This window comes from Lethenteron reissneri, chromosome 26, assembly GCF_015708825.2.
Source record: "Lethenteron reissneri isolate LAM-NWPU_2019-01 chromosome 26, ASM1570882v1, whole genome shotgun sequence".
Classification (NCBI taxonomy): domain Eukaryota; kingdom Metazoa; phylum Chordata; class Hyperoartia; order Petromyzontiformes; family Petromyzontidae; genus Lethenteron; species Lethenteron reissneri.
The window spans coordinates 3,407,750-3,432,479 of NC_083804.1; the positions used below are offsets into that span (position 1 = coordinate 3,407,750).

The window sequence follows — 24,730 nt, forward strand, 5'->3', positions numbered from 1 at the left end:
TTTTTATAAACTCAATCCTTTTCCCTTGTACTGCACCACAGCAGTGGTTTACGTTGTGTGATGAAGCATGCAGCTGTATGGGCCATCCATTTAGTAGGTTCGCATAAATGTGTTAAGCCCCCCCTATACACAAGCATAGTATTTGTGTTAAGCCCCCCTATATGTGTACACATTAAACGGATGGCCCTGTAGTTGTACTTAGCAGCACTACCTCTCACCCCCCCACCACAAATAACTACACACTGTATGAACATATAATAGTATACACCTCATAACACAAAGACCCCACGTGTAGCCTGTAACAGACTGTAGGCACGAGGGGGGTGGGTGGTCAGGCACCACGCACGGCCGTCTTTGTCTCCCCCAGTGGCGATGTTTACTACGACACACCACCGCCGCACCAGGTACTCTGTTGAGGCTGAGTCGACCTAGGGGAGGAGGGAGAGAGCCGTGAGCTGAGTCGACCTAGGGGAGGAGGGGGAGGCTGAGTCGACCTAGGGGAGGAGGGGGAGAGCCGTGAGCGATTCAGATAATCGCCGCTGGTGGCGAAGGTAGCCGGGGTTCGCAGCGCTAACCACTACACCACCGCTCCCCACACACACACACACGCCCATGTTGATTTAAACGTATATTCGCGCAATGCAAAGTCCACCCTAGCCGCGACTTGTAAAAGTGCGAAGTATTCCGTCGCGTAGTTTTCGTTTGCGGTTAAAAAGCGAGGAGGAGGAAGAATAAAAAAAACAAAATAAACGATTCCGCACTACGCGCCGCACAATTTTTTTAGCGGGAAAACGACGACGGCCGCCATCTTTAAAGGGTCTCGCTCGACAAATAAAACACCGCGAAGCGTCTCTACGACACGAATTAGTCGCGCAAAAAATCATACTTTAACACACACACACTACGCGCGTAGATTTTAAAATAAAAACGAGTAATCGCGGTCAAACACGCCGGGTTTAAAAAAAAATAATTGAAAACGTTTTTTAACGCGAGCGCCCGGCTCTTTGCCGCCATTTCGCGATGTTTAATGTCTTTAATGACGCCGATAAAACCCACGAGAAATAACCACGCGTTTAATAAATAACACGCACGTGTGTACGCCCTCCCCTGCGAAACAATTAACGCTGGAAAATACGTGAACTCATTAAGAAAAAAGAACACAATTTAGCGGCACCGCGTGAAATTAACTCGTGGCGGCGTGAAATGCGGCGTCGTGTGCGATGCTGTCGAGCCGGATTCTATTCCTGATCACGGCCACCAACATCCCAGTGAATATTATCCTGAATCGGGCATGGCACACCCCCCCCTAGGTAGACTCGGCCTCAAATCAAATGAGTACCTGGTGTAAAAAAAACATCGCCACTGAGGGTGGTGGGGGGGGGGGGGAAGACAAAGGCGGCCGGGCGTGGTGTTGGCCACCCAGCCCCCCTCGTGTGCCACAGTTCCCGGCCTTCATCGGCGTTTGCTAACAGAGCTTGACCCAGCAAGTTACAATATATACGGTGAGGGGGGGGGGGTCTCTGCATTACAAGGCCAGCAGTAGAGGAGAGCGTGGGGATAGTGGGCAGGAAGGGGTCATTGATATGAAGCAGTGGGGTCATTGATATGAAGCAGTGGGGTCATTGATATGAAACAGTGGGGGTCATTGATATGAAGCAGTGGGGGTCATTGATATGAAGCAGTGGGGTCATTGATACAAAACAGTGGGAGTCATTGATATGAAGCAGTGGGGGTCATTGATAGGAAGCAGTGGGGGTCATTGATATAAAGCGGTGGGGTCATTGATATGAAGCAGTGGGGGTCATTGATATGAAGCGGTGGGGTCATTGATATGAAGCAGTGGGGGTCATTGATATGAAGCAGTGGGGGTCATTGATATAAAACAGTGGGGGTCATTGATATGAAGCAGTGGGGGTCATTGATATGAAGCAGTGGGGGTCATTGATATAAAACAGTGGGGGTCATTGATATAAAGCAATGGGGGTCATTGATATAAAACAGTGGGGGTCATTGATATGAAGCAGTGGGGGTCATTGATATAAATCAGTGGGGGTCATTGATATAAAGCAGTGGGGGTCATTGATATGAAGCAGTGGGGGTCATTGATATAAAACAGTGGGGGTCATTGATATGAAGCAGTGGGGGTCATTGATATGAAGCAGTGGGGGTCATTGATATAAAACAGTGGGGGTCATTGATATGAAGCAGTGGGGGTCATTGATATAAAACAGTGGGGGTCATTGATATAAAACAGTGGGGGTCATTGATATGAAGCGGTGGGGGTCATTGATATGAAACAGTGGGGGTCATTGATATAAAACAGTGGGGGTCATTGATATGAAGCAGTGGGGGTCATTGATATAAAACAGTGGGGGTCATTGATATGAAACAGTGGGGGTCATTGATATAAAACAGTGGGGGTCATTGATATAAAGCAGTGGGGGTCATTGATATAAAGCAGTGGGGGTCATTGATATGAAGCAGTGGGGGTCATTGATATGAAGCAGTGGGGGTCATTGATATAAAGCAGTGGGGGTCATTGATATGAAGCAGTGGGGGTCATTGATATGAAGCAGTGGGGGTCATTGATATGAAGCAGTGGGGGTCATTGATATGAAGCAGTGGGGGTCATTGATATAAAACAGTGGGGGTCATTGATATGAAGCAGTGGGGGTCATTGATATAAATCAGTGGGGTCATTGATATAAAGCAGTGGGGGTCATTGATATGAAGCAGTGGGGGTCATTGATATAAAACAGTGGGGGTCATTGATATGAAGCAGTGGGGGTCATTGATATAAAACAGTGGGGGTCATTGATATAAAGCAGGGGGGTCATTGATATGAAGCAGTGGGGGTCATTGATATAAAACAGTGGGGGTCATTGATATGAAGCAGTGGGGGTCATTGATATAAAACAGTGGGGGTCATTGATATGAAGCAGTGGGGGTCATTGATATGAAACAGTGGGGGTCATTGATATGAAACAGTGGGGGTCATTGATATGAAACAGTGGGGGTCATTGATATGAAGCAGTGGGGGTCATTGATATAAAACAGTGGGGGTCATTGATATGAAGCAGTGGGGGTCATTGATATGAAGCAGTGGGGGTCATTGATATAAAACAGTGGGGGTCATTGATATAAAGCAGGGGGGTCATTGATATGAAGCAGTGGGGGTCATTGATATGAAACAGTGGGGGTCATTGATATAATCAATGGGGGTCATTGATATAAATCAATGGGGGTCATTGATATAAAACAGCGGGAGTCATTGATATAAAACAGTGGGGGTCATTGATATAAATCAATGGGGGTCATTGATATAAAACAGTGGGGTCATTGATATAAAACAGTGGGGGTCATTGATATAAAGCAGTGGGGGTCATTGATATAAATCAATGGGGGTCATTGATATAAAACAGTGGGGGTCATTAGTATATAAAGCAGTGGGGGTCATTGATATAAATCAGTGGGGGTCATTGATATAAAACAGTGGGGGTCATTGATATAAAACAGTGGGGGTCATTGATATAAATCAATGGGGGTCATTGATATAAAACAGTGGGGGTCATTGATATAAAGCAGTGGGGGTCATTGAAATAAATCAGTGGGGGTCATTGATATAAAACAGTGGGAGTCATTGATATAAAACAGTGGGGGTCGTTGATATAAAACAGTGGGGGCCATTGATATAAATCAGTGGGGGTCATTGATATAAAACAGTGGGGGTCGTTGATATAAAACAGTGGGGGTCATTGATATAAAGCAGTGGGGGTCATTGATATAAACAGTGGGGGTCATTGATATAAATCAATGGGGGTCATTGATATAAAACAGTGGGGGTCATTGATATAAAGCAGTGGGGGTCATTGATATAAATCAGTGGGGGTCATTGATATAAATCAGTGGGGGTCATTGATATGAAGCAGTGGGGGTCATTGAGAGAGACACGGCAGAGGAAGCCACCGAGGAGATGTCGAGCAGCGAGAGGAACCCTTCGATGGGGGAGACAAGGCCCCCCAAAAAACGCCACCCACGGCCATGTATGGAGGGCCCTCCCGGGTGTTGCAAGGATCGAGTTTAACAGTCCTAAGCTTTATTTAGCTTGCGTGCAAACTACGCGCGGATTATATTGATATAAATACATGCCAACCCCCATCCGTGGTGGGTACGTGCGTGGAAATCCATTGCAGTGGACGTTTCTGGGTGCGAAAATAACGCCAAACCAAATCCGCCACGGTGTTATGAGTGGGTTCACTGAAATCAATTAACTGCTGAATGGCCTCTCCACATGTCGTGGGCGTTACAGTATTTGATGGTGGAGGAGGGAATAATTTACGGGCGCATAGTTCAGTACCGTACAACAATGGGATATGGCTGCACTGCCCTCTGCTGCATGCCCAGAGAAATACACTTTTTTCGTCTCAACGCGTTTAAACCACCGTTCCAATGAGCACCATCCCATCCATGTATAAATGTACAAAAATGTGACCTTTCAACAAACCCGTCCTATTCACGATTAGGATAGCAAGAAAAAAATCATGCATGGATTCTGTAACACGTTCGAACACGCGTGTGTGCTTAAAATAATGTGTTTCATGTCATTAATGCATAACACTGGGCGCTTTTGACATGGATTAGGGAGGGACATGGACATTCACAAACAAATTTAAAGTGCTAAAAGGCATGGGGAAGTGCACACCGACACTATATAAGCACAGAGAACAACTGCAAGTTAATTTGCACCACTGGAAGCCTCAAACAGTGGATAGAGTATGACAAAGATGATAACAAAAAAAAGGTTCCTATGCATTATTGGGATTTTAGAGACATAAATAGGAACACATGGACTCGGAAACTCAATTCATAAGCATTTTATTGGTCTTCATCAAACAATAGATAGATCATGATGGGTAACTTAGGCATAACCCAGTCTTGCCTATGGAGTTGTGAAGACCTGGGTAGGGGAATCAGGCGAGGAAGGCCCATCCCTTGGGGGCACGAGACATCAACTTTATTTTTAAACGAATTGGTTAATTATAAACTAGCTTTTACGTCACACGTAAAGAGGTGGTCGTTAACATGCGATAACGTCATCTTGTTTAAAAACAAATGAAAAAAGGGAAAGTTTTTAAACCAGATTGAAAGACTATGGACATCATCAAAGAAGTTGGGACCATTGAAACAATTAGGGGACCTGATAATTGTTTTTTTACCCTTTTATCTGGCAACAAAACTGACACCTTTTTTACGAGGAGTCATGTTTGCATAGACCACAATACCTGCAGTCATAATGCAAACAAAAAACACAACTCTGATAATGTATGCACTGTCCTTGACAGTTTTGTTTGCATTATGACTGCATGTATTGTGGTCTATGCAAACATGACTCCTCGTAAGAAAGGTGTCAGTTTTGTTGCCAGATAAAAGGGTAAAAAAACAATTATCATATTTTTTACTGGCAAATGAGGTACCAATCGTGTGAATTAGGGGACCTATTTCACTTCACGTTTACACATAAATGGGCCAATTGTTTAAATTCTATACCGTTTTGGCAGGGGCCAATTCTATACAAGACAAAGATTGTTGGTTCGCAACAGTGGCTGAGTCGACTCAGCTTTCGTGACTGCCACTTTCTTAAATTTTTCTTGCTGTGGATTTCACACCTGATGATGATTGCTTGTGTTGCAGTCGAAACGTCGTGAGAATTTTATTGTTTTATATTTTAATTATTGTATTATTTCCCTTCTACGTGACTTTACCGAAAGAACCAAGAATATAGTTATATTATTGCTAACACTTGTTTGAAAATCTATTATTGCGTGTAGGAGTGGGGGAGTGGACATCCCATAATGCACCATGTGGTGGCACCACAGGGACTCTCCTCACCATCATACCCCTGACTCCACACAGGTGCGTATTTCTCTCCACCCATCACCACTTACCACATCGTTGCACGTTACCAACAATGTTTAACATCAAAACCATTTACACAAATAATTGTGAAAATGCACCGCAGCCATTATCATCTTCACCACTACTTGCAACCATTGCCACCAAAGCCAACAATCAAAATTATCATCATAAACACTTAAAACATCATCATATTCAGCACCATCATTATGACCATCACTGACTTGGCCAACACTTAAGAAAAGTAAGTTATCTTGGGCAGGAAACATCGCTGGAAGGGATGACAGCCAATTGCTGGGGTTTAATGATGGAGCAGCAGCCAAATGAGGGAATACGCCAGAGCAGATTTCTAACACGGAGATGGAGTGATGAATTTAGGTCGTCTACAGAACTGTTCAAATACGATACCGTGAGAGACGGCTGGTGCTTGGGGAGGCCTTCTTGCAACAGTGGATAGATCATGATTGCTGTTCATGAAGATGAAGCTTTAAACTCGTGTCCGACAGCCTAGGACACCATGTCGCTCAACGGTTCCCACCTGTGTTACACGTTCCTTAGGGGTACACGTAATGTCTCTTGTGGGATTAGCAAGCAGGCCTGCTTTGCATGTATGCACTAGTAATTATACATATATATATATACTTATCTGTTGTGTGACATTTAGTGAATTGTGCGTTTAGGCACCTTATTCATCCACGTGGTCTATAATTTTTTTTTCTTAAATAAAAAAAATGTAACGTCTGGTATTTGATTAAACATAAAACTTTCTGCTGGTAGGGGAACACGGATAGTCTATTGGTCTGGTAGGTGGGACACGACATGAAAAATGTTAGAAACCTCTGGTCTCCGGTTAACAGAAGGTGCTTATCTACAATAGCATAGCAGCAATTAGTTTTTTGTTAATCTTTCACAAGAGTGAAACATTTGGCAGGACATTTTGAACAATGAGAAAATTCACAAAATGGCCTTTACCCACAAACAAATATGGATCATATAGATCAGGGCAGCAGATCTATCTATACTTCACTCAAGTCAAGAAAACCAACCAACGTGTGTTGCCATACCCGAATTAGTACCGGACGATGGATTGTGACTGAATCAGGCTGTTGTGATGCACATGCCCTCTGTTGGTGTTTGCAATGCATTGTGGGTTTACCCACGAGGCCGTGCACGTGCTACATTCCGGGCTGTGACTGCTAAGAGCTGCGGTTCCGTGTGCTGCGGGGGCTGCAGTTGTCGTCGGAGGGACCGGGGCCGCAGGGGGGAGCGGTTGGCGATGCCCTGACGCCCTCCGCGGGGCCCGGAGGGGGCGGCGGGGCTGGTGGAGACACCCAGGCCCAGCTCGAGGCCGATAAGCGCGCGGTCTACAGGTACTGGCACGTCCCGTACCAATCTGGATTTCTGTTGGAATTATATAACCTCTTCTTGGTTCTTTCGGTAAAGTCACGTAGAAGGAAAATAATTTCGGCCACAACGCAAGCAGCCGTCTTCAGGTGGAGAACAGGTCTGTCAGACTCTGCCTTCTCGACAGCCCTGTTCTCCACCTGAAGACGGCTGCTTGCGTTGTGGCCGAAACGTCGTGAGAATGATTTTATTATGTTTTATTTTTATTATTTTATTATTTTTTTTCTACGTGACTTTACCGAAAGAACCAAGAAGATGAATCCCTGCAGTCACGAAAGCTTCAAATCGAAATTATATAACCTGTTATTCTCCTCACTGAATAGGAGTGATCTTGATGATCGTGTAGATATTGCAGGTTTTTATTGTGAGGATGATTGAGTTTATATGAATGAGATAATTGTGTTGGTGTTTATGGTGGTGTAATAGATGTTTATGGTAGTGAAAAATTAGTAACACTACTCATCAACAACACTACTTGAAAAAAATGTAATGGGTGATGTTTGGGCCAGTGGCCCTTCTTCATAGCACATACACAGAGAGGCCAGATAGATAAACGGGTTTGATGAGATTGTTTTTCTAATGACCAACTTTTAAATATGCATAGAAATAGTGATGGTGTTGATTGGAATTGTGCTAAGCACTCGTAATGGTGGTGTTGATGGTCGTGGTGTTGGTAGTTAATGGATTGATGGTTCCTTTTTGTGATGTTGGTAATATCGATGTTGACAGTATTGATATTTCTGGTGTCGTTGGTGTTAATATGGGGAGTGGTTGGGGAGTGATTAACATACTTTGAAATAAAACCACCTCATTGGGTTAGATTCCGAGCCATGGATTAAATCGGTTTACATAAGGAACTGGTTCGGGCCTGGGCCTCCCCTATGCGCTCTATAACCCTGGGGAGACACAGGTGCCTGTGGTGTAGTTCTGGTGATGACATCCACACACTTTGCAAGCCTTTATCGTTGCTGTCTAACGGCACTGCACCAACAGTGGTTGCTGATGTTTGTATTGATGATGGTGACCGTGTCAGTGGTGATGTGACCGATGTCAGTTTTTGATGGCGGTGGTGATGGTGTTGATGTTGCGCAGGCATCCCTTGTTCCCATTGCTGGCTCTCCTCTTTGAGCGCTGTGAAGAGGCCACACTGGGCTCCGACTCCGTGAGCTCCGCTGGATTCGATCTCGACATTGAGGGTTTCGTGCAGCGGCAGGAGAGCGAGCGCAAGCCATTCTTCAGCGACGAGCCAGAGATAGACAACCTGGCAAGTCTATGTCTATGCACACACACACAAGGCCGGGATTAAACTGTGTTCTCAATAGGCGTATGTTGAACTTCTTAAGTATCAGCCCAATTATCAATGACTGTACAAAAACAAAAACATTTTCACTTTATTGGGGTTTTTCCAGCACTCAGAATGAAACATTCAGAATGATTGATATGCAACGAACAGTCTTTCGAGGACATATACAAGGTGTGCCCCTAGTGTTGATAAGCCCATTTCAGTGACTGCACAAGTAGTTTTTTTGATACCATCTTCTTGAAGTTAATCTCTGACACAGGGTGGTGCCCCGCTAGCTGCCGAGTTTTAAATGTAAACTTCTTTATCTTGTGACACGGTGACGAGAGCACAATCGGAATGTATCTGGTGAAAACAAACAATATAATAACGATAACAACCCTGCATGTGCCAGATGGTGAAAGCGATCCAAGTGCTGCGTATTCACCTGCTGGAGTTGGAGAAGGTGAGCGATCTGTGCAAGGATTTCTGCAGCCGCTACATCACCTGCCTCAAGAGCAAGATGCATTCGGACAACCTCCTTCGCTCGGACGTGGGGCCCAGCAACTCCTATCTGGGGGAGCCCGTACGACAACCCTCAAGCCACAACTTCAAACAATACAACACCAATGCAGCTGCATCATAGCTTCGGCATAATTTCATCAAAAACATCACCATACTAATGCCATGTTGTAGGGTGCTCCTGAAAGTTAAACGCACCACAAACGTGTGCCCGGTGTTAATTAAGTTTTGCAAATTTGGCCATATACACCTACCGAATTACAAGACACACCCTAAAATTGTATTTAGTAGGCCAAACATCCCCAAACCAGGATCCTCCTGAAGAATAATCTATATAATGTGTGGTTTTCTGCAAATGACATTGGTAAAACAATCTGTATCACAATTCCAACATCACCTTCATATCCATAACGTCACCAGCATGTCAACATTGTAACATCAGCATAACAATATAATAATTCTTAATATTGATGTAAAGATAATATTAGCACAACACGAATTTAAACATTATAACTCCAACACCATAGCCTCAGAAGATCAGTGTCACTACTACCTCACCATCATTAAATTAGCATTCTGATAAAATCATCACAACGTTACCTTCAACATTGCAGTACCAGCATAAAATTCACAACAACATCACCATATGAAAATCATGTGAATATATAACTGCATCGGCATCACAATATTAGCAGCACAATCATATCACCATCACATCATTATGACGTTCCCGTCACAACAGACACATAGACATCACCCCTCACAGATGTGATCCGTCATGAATATGAATTATTTTGCACCTATGATCCCCCACGCTCCTCTGTGAATTGACCAAGCAGGCGCTGGGCCTGACATCGGGTGACGCAGTTGCTGTAGTGAGCGTTCCTGCCCCTTCGGTTGCTGTGGCAACACTACAGTCAGCACAGGTGCTAACAGGTAACGCCCGGTCATGATGACGTCAGGTATGATTCACGGGTTTTGCGGGGAGCTGTTCAAGCCTAGCGGATTGTTCTGTCAAGGAGAAGTTGATGGAAACGGAGGACAGAGCACTCCCCCAGGCTTCAAAGGCCTTCCACTACCTTGTGAATCACATCCATAGTCTGCCGTAATAATAACAACACACCCCATTATAAGAACAGGACATTCTGCTTTAGCAGCACGGCCAATTAAACTTGAATACAGGAATGATGTGCAATGTAATGACATAATTTAATAACACGCTATGACGGAACACCTCATTATAACGAGCCGAGAGAACACAAAGACGCTAGCCTGATCTCACGACACATTCATATTTCACACTTGATGTATCGTTACGCAAAGATAAGAGGCATGTTTTAAACAAGTAATAATGCTGTAACCTATGTCAGTGCAATATCATGAATATGTACTTAATCTCGACTCACCTGCCATCCCAAATCAGTCTCTCAATACGAGCGTCGTTCGGTGGAGTTGAAGCATAAATTATCCTACGACTTCTGTCATCGTCACAGATGTGTTCACGTCATTATTGCAGTCATTCCACCCATTTTTAAATGTTGCCATGAGTCATGCAGTTGTCACCATGCTGCGTATTATTCTTCGATACATTTCTATTGTTTTTAACAGTGAATAACAGCTTGCTGCTCTTATATTGCACGGGTGTGCAAGGGCACAGCCATCTTGCATCACGTGACATATCGGTCTTCTTGCGGCAATTCTGGAAGGGTTGTGCCCCATTCACGACACATTATTTACCACAATCACACTGACATAGGTTACTGTGTTAGAAATCTCTATTGGAACACCTTCGTATGAATGTATACTCGATTTAGAACGCTTTTCGTAAAAGACTTCATAAAACAAAAATTGTAATGATCATGGTTGATATTGTTTTGGTTATTTCTTTTATTATGCCCTTATAATGACTGGTGTTGTGTTATTGTCGTGGCTATTGTTTTTGTTTGTTGTGTCGTCATAATGACCGTGTTGTTGACCATTGCCAGGAGGCACCATCTATCAGCCAGTTACCATGGTGACCCCACACGGTCAGGTGGTTGCCCAGGCAATGACACAAGCAACCACCGCGACCGCCCTGCAGATCCATGGGGCACAGGTGAGACTCGCGTTAGAAGCCCATGCTGCGGTGTGCAGTGGCAACGTCACCGGATTTCCCGGCTACGCTGCTCTGTGCATCATGGTGGCGAGATGTGAACTACCTCGCCTGGTATACAGGAGGTCGTGGATTCAATCCCAACCCTGACGTCTGCTGTATATTTGGAGTTTCCACGTTCTCCCTGTGGTCGCGTGGATTTTCTCCAGGTCCTCTCCCTCCGTATTTAAAATCAACATGCGTTTCGTGTATTTGGCTGCTATTAATGTCCACATGATGAAAACAACTTCATTGAGCTATAATTTGTGGCCAAGTCGCTTCTGAAAAAGAGCTATATAGCTCAGTGGGCCTTACCTGGTAAAATAATAATAAAGTAACATCCGCACTATTGTGTATAACGGCCCACGGGGAGCATAAATCTCACAACTTCCTGAATGCAGCCTGCAGCCACATTACACCCACTGCTTCGACAAGGTCCACAAATATTCATTCGTCAATCCAAGCATTTTAGCAGCACTAATTGGGTACAAGAGGGACACGTTTTTCACCTGGTAATACTGCTTTTATAATTTTAGTGGGCTCACTCACTTATGTCACTAAAAGGGTCTCTTTGTACCCGATGGACCCGTACGTTATTTTTGTGTTATTTTGGATGATGCGAAGGTGTGTTTTAGCCAAAGTTATTTGACAATATCATTTGGCTCTCAGTACGGAAAACTCAAGTTTAGTTTTTAACCAGGTGAAGAACTTAAGGGATCAAGATAGTGTCATTTGCAAGATTTACCCAGGCCACCAAAATGACAAAAAATGTTCCCCTCCCATGGTGTGTAATGTCATCATATAAACTATTCAGTTTATCCCATATAAAGTATGTGTAACTGCTATGTTTCTGTACGCTGGTCATGTTTCCATGAATGATGTGTGTATGGTGTGTGTTGTGTCTCCAGTCCGTCGTATCGTCTCCCTGTGTCATCAGTGGGATCTGCACCACATCTCACCTGCAGGCTGACAACATGGGGGGCACGCACCTGGGACAGGTAACTCAGGGACACGCCGAGACACTGATGGAGACACAGACACATGGGCAGGGGGACGGGCACACACAATGCCTTTGAGAGACATGTAAAGACACGGGGAGAGGAGGGCACATCGGATGGACATAAGAGACACATGGGACAAGAAAGACATCGGAAACAGGAACACAGGATGATGGAGACATGGGGACATAAGCACGTGGACATAAGGATGCAGAGCTGTGCAGATGAGAGATAGGGTGGTGCATTTAGAGACCTAGGTCATGGTAACGCAGAGACATGCAGATCAATGAAGATATGTGAGGATATGGGGTCTTGGTCTATACGGTGTTCATTTACGCATGTCCCTGTTATATAAGTGTGTGATTATACGTGCAATGATATGGATTGTGATGCACAACACCGCTAGCAATGGGAATCAGAATATGTCGTCAGCTTCCCTCAGGATGCACATTTACAGCCAGTTTTTGTCAAATCACTGCTGGATAAGGGTCTTCCCACGCCCTGCCAGCTGTGAGAGATATTTGACCATATTTCACCGTGGTAGTCAGTGTGAGTTAGTGTGGAACATCAACGGACTCCTCTGCACTGCCCACAATGTCTATTACACCTGGCTTATACGCATAATGGTCACCCATCCAAGCATCATGCCGACTCATACCAGCTTGGCTTGCGGTATTTGACAAGATCAGGCATCATTCCAGGTGAATTGGTCTGGTGTGGTATGTAAACATCAGCACTGGAGACAGCTTGCGAAAGGGAGTGGTTCTGACCACACCATCCCCTTGTGTGCCTTGCCAATTTTAATAAGTGCTTGCTAACTGTACTTACCCCAACAGTCCATGAATGCTATACAGGGGATCTTTGTATTTTTTGTCCTTGCACATGTGGGTATATGTATGGGGATTGATGGCACAGTGATGAGCACACTGCACTACAAACAACAGAACTGGGGAGACAAAGGTGTACAGACCTGTGCTGGATACACCACCCGTTTTGGTCACCATGTCGGCCTTACTCATCGCTTGGTAACAGCACTTGCTCCAACAACCTGTTAGAGGCATACGGAGAATCTTTGTCTTTGTATGTATGCACATGCACGTTTCCATACTGATAACTCTGTGTGTGTATGTTAGGACATCTCGTCGTGTGACCCGGATGACAAGCGCGCTCGTCTCAAACGTGGCGTGCTGCCCAAACACGCGACCACCGTCATGCGCTCCTGGCTCTTCCAACACATTGTGGTGGGTACAGCCATGGGTGCCGCCCAATTGGAGATGGAGTCGCATGACTTTTGCAATCTCAAATTTACACTTGCACCACCCCATTCGCCTGCAGTCAGGATTTATCAGCTACAGTCTCCGTGCAGCTGCAGAGATTGGTTGATCAGCTGGCATCAAAGTACACCCAAAAGATTAGTTGACTGATCTATATAGTGGAGACTTGGGTGTAGAATGTGCCACTCAACCAGATATGGTTTGCATATGTGTATGTTGGTTATATTAGTGCTGCTTCAGTGAGGTTCATAAACTAAAGAATAAATCAATTCTGCAAAATTTTGGTGGACCAAGCCATGACGAAATTCATTATAGGCAGTTAAGAGTATGGAAAACATCGATATTCTTCAGTGAGCTATGCCCAGCTACAGACTGCTAAGAACACCCATCATGTTGGAGGCGATGACACAACAGCTTAGTTATGGGGCCCTTGAGAGTCGCAGCAGTGTGCAGAATGATATTACATTAGGTTAATGTCGTATCAGTTAATTTAATCAACAAAAATAAATGTAAATGGTATGTTTGACACGTGTATGATAAAACATCCCTGTGCTCCCCTGGAAAAGTATGGTAGCAATAAAAAATAGGGAAATAATAAAAGTACAATCAATTCATTGTCCTATGGCTTTCTTCCACATTCAGGTTTACAGCAGTTTTTGCCATTGGTGTCATGGTTAGCACACCACACAACAATCCAGGAGATTGCTGGCCATACACAACAACAGTGGAAATTTGTATCTGAACACAAGTGGTTTCCCCTAGATCGATACATATTAGCTGGTATGGTTTTGAATGTCAGTGCTGGGGGTACAGGGGCAGCTTGGGAAATGATGTTCACCACACCCTCTGTTATTTGCTGTGCTGGTCTGAGAAGGTTTTCGTCAACAAAACTTTCCCCTGCCATCTGTACGTCTTATTGGGGGATCTTTGTATTTACCATACATATTTGTGTGTACCGTGTATGCGTGCAGCACCCGTATCCAACAGAAGATGAGAAGAGACAAATCGCCAACCAGACCAACCTAACCCTTCTGCAGGTCAATAACTGGTGAGATCATTTCAAAAAATGCTTGCTATAAACATGCCACTTCAAGTCACTTAACATAGCCACGGCCCTAAACCTAGCACTGTTTATAATCCCTGAGAGAAAACTGCATTAGTATTGTGGAATTCCATCACTGGCTCAGGACCAACAACAGGAACAAGTGCTGTTCAGCACTCTTAAGAGTACTGGGGTAATGGAAATGCAATCTGTGTGAGGGTGTTTCAGATAAAACATGTTTGGCTTTATTACAGTCATCACACCCACTTTAATGTGGCTATCCCTTTAATGTGGGTATGTCTTTAATGTGGTTATCACTTTAATGAGGGTATCACTTTAATGTGGTTATCCCTTTAAATGAGGGTATCCCTTTAATGTAGGTATATCTTTATTGTAGGTATGTTTTTAATGTGGGTATGTATTTAATGTGGTTATCACTTTAATGTATGTATGCCTTTAATGTAGGTATGCCTTTAATGTAGGTATGTCTTTAATGAGGGTATATCTTTAATGTGGTTATCACTTTAATGTGGTTATCCCTTTAATGAGGGTATCCCTTTAATGTAGGTATGTCTTTAATGTAGGTATGTTTTTAATGTGGGTATGCCTTTAATGTAGGTATGCCTTTAATGTAGGTATGCCTTTAATGTAGGTATGCCTTTAATGTGGGTATGTATTTAATGTGGTTATCACTTTAATGAGGGTATCCCTTTAATGTAGGTAGGTCTTTAATGTAGGTATGTCTTTAATGTGGGTATGTCTTTAATATGGATGCATGGGGGCATCTATGCCGCAGGTTCATAAACGCGCGGCGCCGCATCCTGCAGCCAATGCTCGACGCGAGCAACCCTGACCCTTCCCCCCGCGCCGCCCGCAAACTCAAGGCTGCACCCCGACCCAGCTCCCAGCGCTTCTGGCCGGATTCCCTGGGTGCTCGAGCACCGCCCGGGGACACGGGGGAACACGGGGACACGGGTGACGGACACGGGGACATGGGTGGGGACGGGGATGCACGGACACACGGGGACGGCACGGAGCATGAGGACGGTGAGGCTTGGGCAGGTGGGAGCAGGAGAGGAACGGGAGAATGTACGGAGGGATGGAAGGAGAAAGGGAGCTGTAGAGGACGAGAAGTAGAATCGAGGACAGTCAGAGTAGGAGAGAAGAGAGTGAATTGATGAAGGATGGAGAAGGACGGATGTATTCATCATGAGGATATGTGTGTATGAGGGTGGATGGGCACATGCTGGCCTCTACCGCTGATGTGCCATCTTGCCCTTACTAGGATTGATTACACCACTCGTCCCAAGGGTTTACAAGGCTAAACATAGATAATTATCTTTGTCAATATAGTTGTACGTGTCAGTGTTTCAATGTGTGTAATTCCTACTCTGTGGGCCACAGCTTGGGATCGGAAGATTGTGAGTTTGAATCCCAGTCAGGGTTCAGCTTAACCCAATATTGTTCTGGGGTAGATAAAATTAGTACTACTTTGTGAGATGTCAACAGCGGTTGCCCTGTGGATTCACAGATTACAGCTAGAGGAATGTGGAATTTTAACTTGTGGCTCAGGGCTGTGAATGGAGATGAGCAATGTTCAATGGCCATTTGTGGAGGCACTGCTTTTTGGTGTTTTTAAGATATGTATAAGTCTGGCTTAATGAGCAGTTTTAGCTGCACCCTACTTTCATATTACCAATATGGTGTAACTTCGATAAAGTCATGTTTGTCTGCGAGAAGTAAACTTTAGCCGCTGCAGGATAATATTCTCCAAGCATAGTGGATTGGGGCAAGGGAGATGTTGTATGTGAGAGTCTGTATCTTGGAGACGCAAGAAGAGGTAAGAGACAGACACAGGAGGAGAGAGGTGTATTAAAGAGCAATACATGAAAAGGAGGGAATTATTTATTCGTGAAATGTTTTTGGTTGCAGGTGATGTTGTCAATATTTGTAATGGTGATGATGGGAAGTGATATGATAGTTGTTTAAATAAATAAATACTTGCTTCCTACCCCCATTAGTTAAACTCTAATCCCTCTGACCTTTCAATGCCCCCCCCCTGGCACCCAACTGCCATGCCCTCTGAATTTTAGCCTGTGAGTTTTGTGACCATTTCACGCGTAATGCTGTGTAATTTCTAATCCCTGACCCTGTGACTCCCCCACTTCTTTGCCCTGTGACCCCGCCCTGTGCCCTTTGCGCTCAAGACGGCTGCCTCTCAGACCCGCTCAACACTCTGAGCTCGGACAGTGCAACCCTCGCCGTGCGCCGCGTTATTGTGGGGCATTTATCGGACGACGGCAAACCTGGCGCCTCCAACGACCACGGCCACGCGGAAGACGACCAGGAGGAGGATGAGGATGAAGAGGAAGAAGACGGAGATGAAGAAAACATCGAAGACGAGGAGGAGGAAGAGGACGAGGAGGAGAATGGGATGTCCCAGCGGAGTGAGTCTGGCCTGGCCCTGAATCCCGGAGACTGACTTCACCCCGTGTCACCTCCTCGCCGTCCCTCCCCCTCCTCCATCGGCCATCCCCGGGGTTCATTAAAAACTACACAGACTTGATTCTCAGGACATCTGTCTATAAAACAAAGCAGTTTTCTGCGGGCTTCAATTTGCACCGCAACTGACTTTAGACGGATGGCCGAGTTTGCTGTGCGGTTTTGCGCGCCAGCCGCTGGGCCGCTCTGCGTGGAGTCAGGAGTGTAATTCCTGCTGCCGGCCCAGTAATTTCCACAGGGAATTACAATCGTCAACCAAAGTGCGCCGTTTGCCGTAAAGTGGACGTTAAAGACAGTGTGACTTTGTTCACACAATTAGGACATTGTTTGTCAGAATAGCCTGAGTTGCAAGTTTGAAAATTACCTGAAAATGATTTGTATACCTGTGTAACTACAGTTATTAATGTCTCATTTGCAAGAGATAATCTCAGTGGGCTCTTGTCTGTTTGGACACATAATGTTGATTTTCATATATTTTTCGGCAGTTAAGGTTTGGATAGAAAGCCAGGGCAGAAGTCTAAGTGTTTATTTAATCAATTTAAATGTGTGTGGATTTTACATTTTACATTTTCATAGAAAATGTAAGCTGGAGCCACGGGGATTCTAAATCCCGGGGTATAGTGGCATCCACGATCTCTACACATTTGTGCAGAAAGAGAGGGTGAAAGCTGGCGAATTAGAATTTGGGAGTGGAGAGAATTTAAGAGACGGAGAGTCAGAGAGCGGAGAGTGGATGGCAATTTAATGAGGGAGAAAGGGAGAAAAGTAAGAGTGGTGAGGGAGGAGAAACAATTGAAAAGTAGGATACTGTGGAGAGAGAGAGAGGGAATAGAAGGATGTCTTACGAAAGAGGGAACAGACAAAGTTGTTCCTACAGCATCAAAGAGCTGGTGACTTGCAAGAGAGGCTTGTCCATCGGACGCGACTACCACTTTCACAAGGAACGGTCCGAGAGCGAACGTTTCCTTAGACACCAAGAGCAGGAAATAGACGATGTGAAATGAATACTTCTATGAAACATCCACAAGCAAAGCCAACAGACAGCTCGAGCCAAAACTGAGAGATGTGAGGTTTGAGTGGCTCACGGAACTCACTAATGGTCATGCAAGAACGTTGAGGTTACGCTGCTGATATTCTCCATTGGACTCCCAGGTGCACACCCAAGACTAAGTCATGTTCTCTTTAATGGTATCTGCCTGATCACTTTAGACTGCACGAAAAAAAATGAAAAATCATACATATGCATAGTGGACTCTGATGCTTTCCAACAATGAGGTCAATTGAGGTCAATTGAGGCCTCGTGCACCCGGGGCCATGATCAGTGAGTAACTTCATCAGCCGTGGCGTATGACGTTATGCATCGGTTAGAGGACTGTGTAATTAACTATGAGAAATTGAATGAACAAGTTTGGCCAATCATTGGATACATTTGCCCAGTCTATATAGTCTTAATAGCGACACAACTTTATAATAACCCCTTATTTACACAATATCATCCTTACAAATTATTGTGGACCCCCCTTTACAGACGGACGGAGTGAATGCATTTATGTAATTCTAAAAACCTGCATCATACACATGGTGATACAATTCTTAAGGCATCATTTTAAAACGAAAAGGAGCGAGATGAATTTGTACCGTTCTCTCTTCTTCCTTTGTGTATGAGTGCAAGTGAAGACTGCTTTAGCGTGGCCAACATGGAAGCCTTACACCACGTTTGTATGAACTTCGGAATTCTATTACACACTCGAGTTTCCCCCCCACCATCCCGTTTCCTTGTTTTTAGACAACTCAAAATTCTTCTAACACAATTTCGCTTCTCGGGCTTGCTTGAATTCTACGCCAAAATATGGTCTAAGTAGAAAAATCTATTTTTGGAAAAGCCATGCCCAACTTGCGCGATAACTTGGTAAATTATGGATGTGCCACTCGTTTTTTACAATTGGATTTAAGACCGCATCTCAAATTAACCAACTGAAGTTGAGAATCCATTTGGAAATCTGATGGAGCAGCGTGTCCCACGTCTTAGTGATCTGCGAAAGAAAATTCCCTCAGGATTGCTCAAGAAAAAATATTTGAAGTGGCCTTTTATCCTTTACACACTCGGGAGCTCACTTCCCATACATGACAGTGAAACCTATATTTTTAATAGCTGAAATTTAGCTGAATTGATTGTTTCATTTGATTCTTTTGTTGTGTGCAGTCTGGTGACCGGACTGAGACCATCAACTTGCTACAAACTGGTTTAATCACAAGTGGCTGCCTGGATTCGTACCGAGGGATCTCGGTGGAGCCAGCTCTACCCAGCTCCTTCTCATCTTAGGATGTTTAAAGAGAGTCAAAATTATCCCCCCTTGCTCTCTCAGGTATCGAGCAATGCTTTCCCCCATTGTTTTTCTTTAACGGGGGGGGGCGCGTAGAAATTCAACATTGAATTGTAGTGTATCTTAAAACGCAACAAGCAACCATTACTTGCCATCATATGGTGCGGATGGTACTTTTATCAGTCGTTGAATATTGAAGAGTTGAACATGATTGAAATTTAAACTTTCGGTATTGCAATTCGTAATCGCTTCAATCTCCCGCTAATTGTACTGATCCCATGGAGGAGGATTTGTAAGTTGTTTTGGCAAGTCAAAATTGCTTTGCTGAAGGCCACAAACATCTCAAGTGAGAAACTGCAGTCTTCACTGTAGATGTCACAAATTGAATGTTAAAAAGTAAATATGAAACTAAACTGAGGCTGAAAACTATTTACAAACTTTCAAAACGTTTGAAATCTTCCCTAAAGATACAATGTAACGGGGATGATTTAAACTTATTAATCAAGAAATATCAGGAAGCACCGTAGCTTATATTACATCACTTCCTTGCTTTCTCCACAAGAAAGTGTTGTTATGTGGTATCGGCTGACGTCAATACAAAGACATGTTATATTATCAAAATATAAATGATCCGAAAATCATAAAAGAATACCCTAAATTGTCCTAAATATCCCAAATCGGAAATTGGAAAATCTAAAAACTCATCTCTACGACGCAACATTAATCCCCAATAGCTGTCCTTCACTGAATTAGGTGCAGCAGCAGCAAACATTGTTTATTTTGCAGCCAACTTTATGCACCTGCTTTGGATAGAAGAACGGGACCTTAGTGTAACCCCCCCCACCAGCGTTGTTACATGGCCATTATGACAAACCTGAGCCATCCAGACAATTTCGACTGAAAAGGTGTTTCTGATGCTCATTTGACCATTAGCTTTATTTTATCAATCGTTTTAATATTATCATAATGCAAGTTTATTATTATTGTTAGTGTTATTAATATTATGTTATTGCTTTAATGTGATTGTGCCGATACTTTCGCTCTCACTGTAATATTCCTATTACATTTGTAACATTCAACACTAAATATAATGTATAGTGTACACACACACACACGTACATTGTATAGCACACTAATGTGTGTGTGTATATACTGATACACAAATGGCTAGATACATGTTGCTGATATCAAACAAGAGACTCCTGGCAAAACTACCACAAGGTAGTATTTGGTGTATCGCCAATGGACTTTTTTTAAATGTGTGTATGAATAAAATCGCCCAGTTGAAAGAGATGATAACATTGCAGCTTATAGGCCTACAAGGCAAACATCTTCCATTGGCAGTTATATGGCACATGAGACTTGGTTCGTGATGGTGGCACCCATCAGTGAGCTACAGCTAGGTACATATTGTACAAAGTGTGTGACGAGGTCTGGATGAGAGGAAAGAGCCAGTGCACGCACCATGGAGTAAACGTAAAAAATGCAACATCGGTATATATATAGTGTAACTTAATGTGTTAGTTTACTCGCACTAGAAATAATTCAATTGAAGGCAAGAATTGACTCGTTTATACAGAATATGTAGTGAAATCCCCAAAGAGATTGGCCACTGAAATTTATCCTGGTTGGCCTTTTGTAGGGTTTGAGATATAAAACATTGCTTTGTGATATAAAACCAGCGCTCTCACCAGCACAATAATCTCCTTTGTACGTGTACAGCCCTTTTGTCAATCCATTGCTGGATGAGGACCCCTTCATGGGTCGTGATTGTTATTTGGTCATACTTCACCATGCTGGTCAGTGCACGATGAAGCTGGGGAGCATGTAAAGTACAGTACAATAATGATTTTCCTACACTGCCCTTTACCAGAGGTGTGGACTCGAGTCATGTGACTTGGACTCGAGTCAGACTCGAGTCATGAATTTGATGACTTCAGACTCGACTTGGACTTGCATAACAATGACTTTGTCCCACCTCTGAGGTGTGGACTCGAGTCATGTGACTTGGACTCGAGTCAGACTCGAGTCATGAATTTGATGACTTCAGACTCGACTTGGACTTGCATAACAATGACTTTGTCCCACCTCTGCCCTTTACTGACTATCATGTAGCCCCACACTTCTAGCGACCTCAAAAATCACAGAACATGTATAAAACGTTAATATGATTAACACCCTTTTTACAGAATATGGGTTTAAACACAACTTGAAAGAGCGAAGAAGGGAAATCATTAAAGAAAAGTAATGTCAAAATTTTCTTTCAATTATTCAGGAATATATTTGAGACAAAACTCCAACAAAGTTGAAAATAGAATGGAGGTGATTTTCGATAAGATGAAACCCCACTGCAATCAAACTTTGTTGGGCTTCTTAAGCATCTATAGTTTTATTTCTGATAGTTTATAACTGGGACACGTTTCTAAGCCTGGAATCAATGTGGTTTGACGTATATACACCATTGGTATGATATTTAATGCTGCCCATTATTTTTGTACAATGTGCATTGATTCCAGCGGTCAATTGGATAAAAAAAATCCCATTAATATGACTTAATCTTGTCTCCTCCACACTCACAGAGGTTTCACTGTGAATTCATATCAGACAGCGATTGCTTTTGAAAGTAGTCACCGCTATGGGAAAAAACAGATGCAGCGTGTTTTGTAACATCCCTGTGCAAATTTGTGTAAATTGTTTTATAAGTCCACGGTGAAAAAAAGCACATTTTGAAGATCGTTCCTTCTCGTTGAGGTGGGGGACAGCCGCTGTTGTACCTGTTGGCATGAAGTACATTGCACTATATTCATGATTTTTTTGCATTCAGTCGTGAAAAATACAAATGCTTATGTAACTTTTTTTAACAAATAGATGGCAAAAAATGTTTGGATTTTGAAACAAAAAATATATGCATGCATGTATCGACATTGTTGAGCGCAGTGATGTGGCACTAATATTCTAGCTACCTTAAGTTTGATTCCTGGCCATGATGCACAAGTTGCATGGAATATTGATAATGGAATCCAAGCCTCGGCCTCCGTTAGGTCAAATCGGCCTAATATGAGTACCTGATCGTGCAGTCAACATCAAGACGAAGGATGCCGGGTTTGCATGCCGCTGGCTCCGACACACTCATGTGTGCCATGCCGGCCTTAATATGTGCTCGCTAACAGCACTTACCCTAGTAGTCTGTGAGGCTACATAGGGTTGCTTTTATATATACTGTATTGAAATACAAGCATTTTGTGAGTGTTGATATGGACTGGGTGGTGGTGATGCCGTGAGACTTGAGAAGCACATTGACATTTCGTTTGAGATGTCGGGTGCAATTAAGTATCAAGATAGATAAAAAAAGGTTTAAATTTAAACTACAAAACTAGTTACCCAGGTTTTGCGAAAGAGCGAATCACCTGGTTTCAAAATTACATTGGATTTAAACTTAAATTGAGGTCATGAAAATTAAGTGATAAAAATTAATCGTGGTTCTTCACTTCAATTTATCTATAAGCTTCACGTTTTTACCTGATGCGGCATTGACAGTCGTAATCATTTTCTCAACACTACCGCAGGAAACCGGATTTTAGGGTCATCGTCTTGAGTTTTATAACCCACAATGCCGATCTTGAAACCCTAGCATTCTCAATGTGAGACTTTGGATGCTAAATACACTGAACTCGTCACAATTTTCAAACAAGTAGATTGGAAACAAGTGTTGGAACGCCGAACTCAAAATCCGGTCCCTGGAGGTGATTCTAGAGGCATTGAAACTAATTTCCCAGGACAGCCTCTTTAGTATCAGTACTGGGAAAGTGGTCTCACAATGCTGCCTCTGTCAATAAGCTGATAGAAGTAAGGCGATTGGTGCCTGTCCTGCCTTTACAAAATCCCAGTGTGAACCCAGAGGGAGACGCCCACGTTATCTGGGCCCATGTGCGTGCAGCACCCCCTATTGTAACCTTTTGTAGCCGCTTGTAGCAATTTTTAACGTAAAAGCATACTGTACTTAAGAAAACTAAATAAAGTATTTTTATACAAATGGAGAAATTATTACGAGTGGTAAAACAATGTGTTTCACTTTTTTTTCATTATTATTTTTGGTTGATTGCGTGAGGGTACATACGTGTACGATTGTATGTATGTATATTAAGGATATAGGCATTGTTTTAATATCCTTTTTGAGTTCTCCCCCCCCTCCCCCAATTTCGTGCCACTGGTGTCATGTTACGAGATGAGGAAATTCCTATTGAGAATTCTCACAGTGAGCAGTGCATCACCCTGAACAAGACCGACCCCGGAAAACGGGAGTTGCAGAAGTTACTATAAGCCCTCTTTCATTACACTAGGGACACCCTTTCTGTGCCTTGAAAAAAAAGTGTTGTATATCAAACCAAATGAAGCTGTGTAACTTGTTGGATATAACGCAGAAAAATAATGTGGAACTTACATTTGGATATTTGAAACAATTGTGCATGGATATAATTAAGACAGGAGTTATTAGGATTTTTCAAAAACAATAAAATAAAATAAATGAAAACTAAATTAAATCAGTGATTGAATTTAGCTGTTTTCATTTACTTCAACTACCGCAAGAGACCGGATTTTAGGGTTGTCGTCTTGAGACTCGTCTCCCGGAGGCAGTCTTGAGTTTTACAACCCACAATGCCAATCTTGAAACCCTATAATTCTGAATGTGAGACTTTGGATGCTAAAATCACAAATACAGTAACTCAACACGTTCGTCAATAACGCTGCCTTAAAAGGGGAAAAAACATAGCATAGCTGTCAACCCATACGGTGTGAGATAAATAAAAGCGTGTAGAAAGTAGAGGAAATGGCTATTATTATTCCCCACAAATTTTGCTTTTGTGACCGGGACTTTATGTGAACGAAAGACACAAATGCACACGTTCTCATTGAAAATTGGTACATTTCAAAATATCACTGTCCTGGTCACAAAAACACAGTTTGTGGGGAATAAATACATTCCTGCGGAGGGAGCTGGTAGGAACGTTGGGTTGCTCGGTCAATGGCCAGGGTCAACGGCGGCGTGGTGTATTCCGCAAATATGCCCGACTGTGAGGGCGGGCACAAGCCGGCGTGAGTAGGTTAAACGTTGAGTTTTATAAGGGCACCACGGGGTGACCAGCCCCTCCCCACCCAGCCCCACCCCCCACCCTCCCCACCAGCCCCACCCTCCCCTCCCCACCCAGCCCCTCCCTCCCCACCCAGCCCCTCCCTGCACGATGGACGGACACAATAATCCCTGTGGACTGGTGGAACCAGGTGGTTCCTACCAGTATAACCATTTTCTGTACTTTTGAAGCATAAGCAATTAGGAAATAAC

At 43.6% G+C, this 24,730-nt stretch overlaps 1 protein-coding gene across 4 annotated transcripts; it reads left to right on the forward strand.

The window, feature by feature from the left end:
- Positions 1-5,828: 5,828 nt before the first annotated feature.
- LOC133347502 (homeobox protein PKNOX2-like) lies at positions 5,829-23,433 on the forward strand. 4 transcript variants are annotated; one of them, XM_061559804.1, is made up of 12 exons: positions 5,829-5,913; positions 7,147-7,283; positions 8,410-8,581; positions 9,012-9,182; positions 9,955-10,054; positions 11,104-11,213; positions 12,158-12,247; positions 13,381-13,488; positions 14,493-14,569; positions 15,360-15,610; positions 16,771-17,010; positions 19,269-23,433. In XM_061559804.1, exons 1-12 carry the CDS (start codon positions 5,860-5,862, stop codon positions 19,274-19,276), a joined length of 1,518 nt encoding a protein of 505 aa, XP_061415788.1. In that variant the 5' UTR covers positions 5,829-5,859; the 3' UTR covers positions 19,277-23,433. The 4 variants fall into 4 exon arrangements, with proteins under 4 accessions (XP_061415788.1, XP_061415786.1, XP_061415789.1 ...); XM_061559802.1 differs by lacking the exon at positions 19,269-23,433 and having other exon boundaries at positions 16,771-19,261; XM_061559805.1 differs by lacking the exon at positions 19,269-23,433 and having other exon boundaries at positions 15,360-15,493; positions 16,771-19,261.
- The last annotated feature ends 1,297 nt before the right edge of the window (positions 23,434-24,730 follow it).

Excerpts from the sequence above, each read along its gene's own strand:
- LOC133347502 (XM_061559802.1), top strand. The coding sequence starts at position 5,860 with ATGTGGTGGCACCACAGGGACTCTCCTCACCATCATACCCCTGACTCC. Across the intron at positions 5,914-7,146 it reads ATACCCCTGACTCCACACAG|TTGTCGTCGGAGGGACCGGG; the intron begins GTGCGTATTTCT and ends CGGGGGCTGCAG. Across the intron at positions 9,183-9,954 it reads ACTCCTATCTGGGGGAGCCC|CAGGCGCTGGGCCTGACATC; the intron begins GTACGACAACCC and ends GAATTGACCAAG.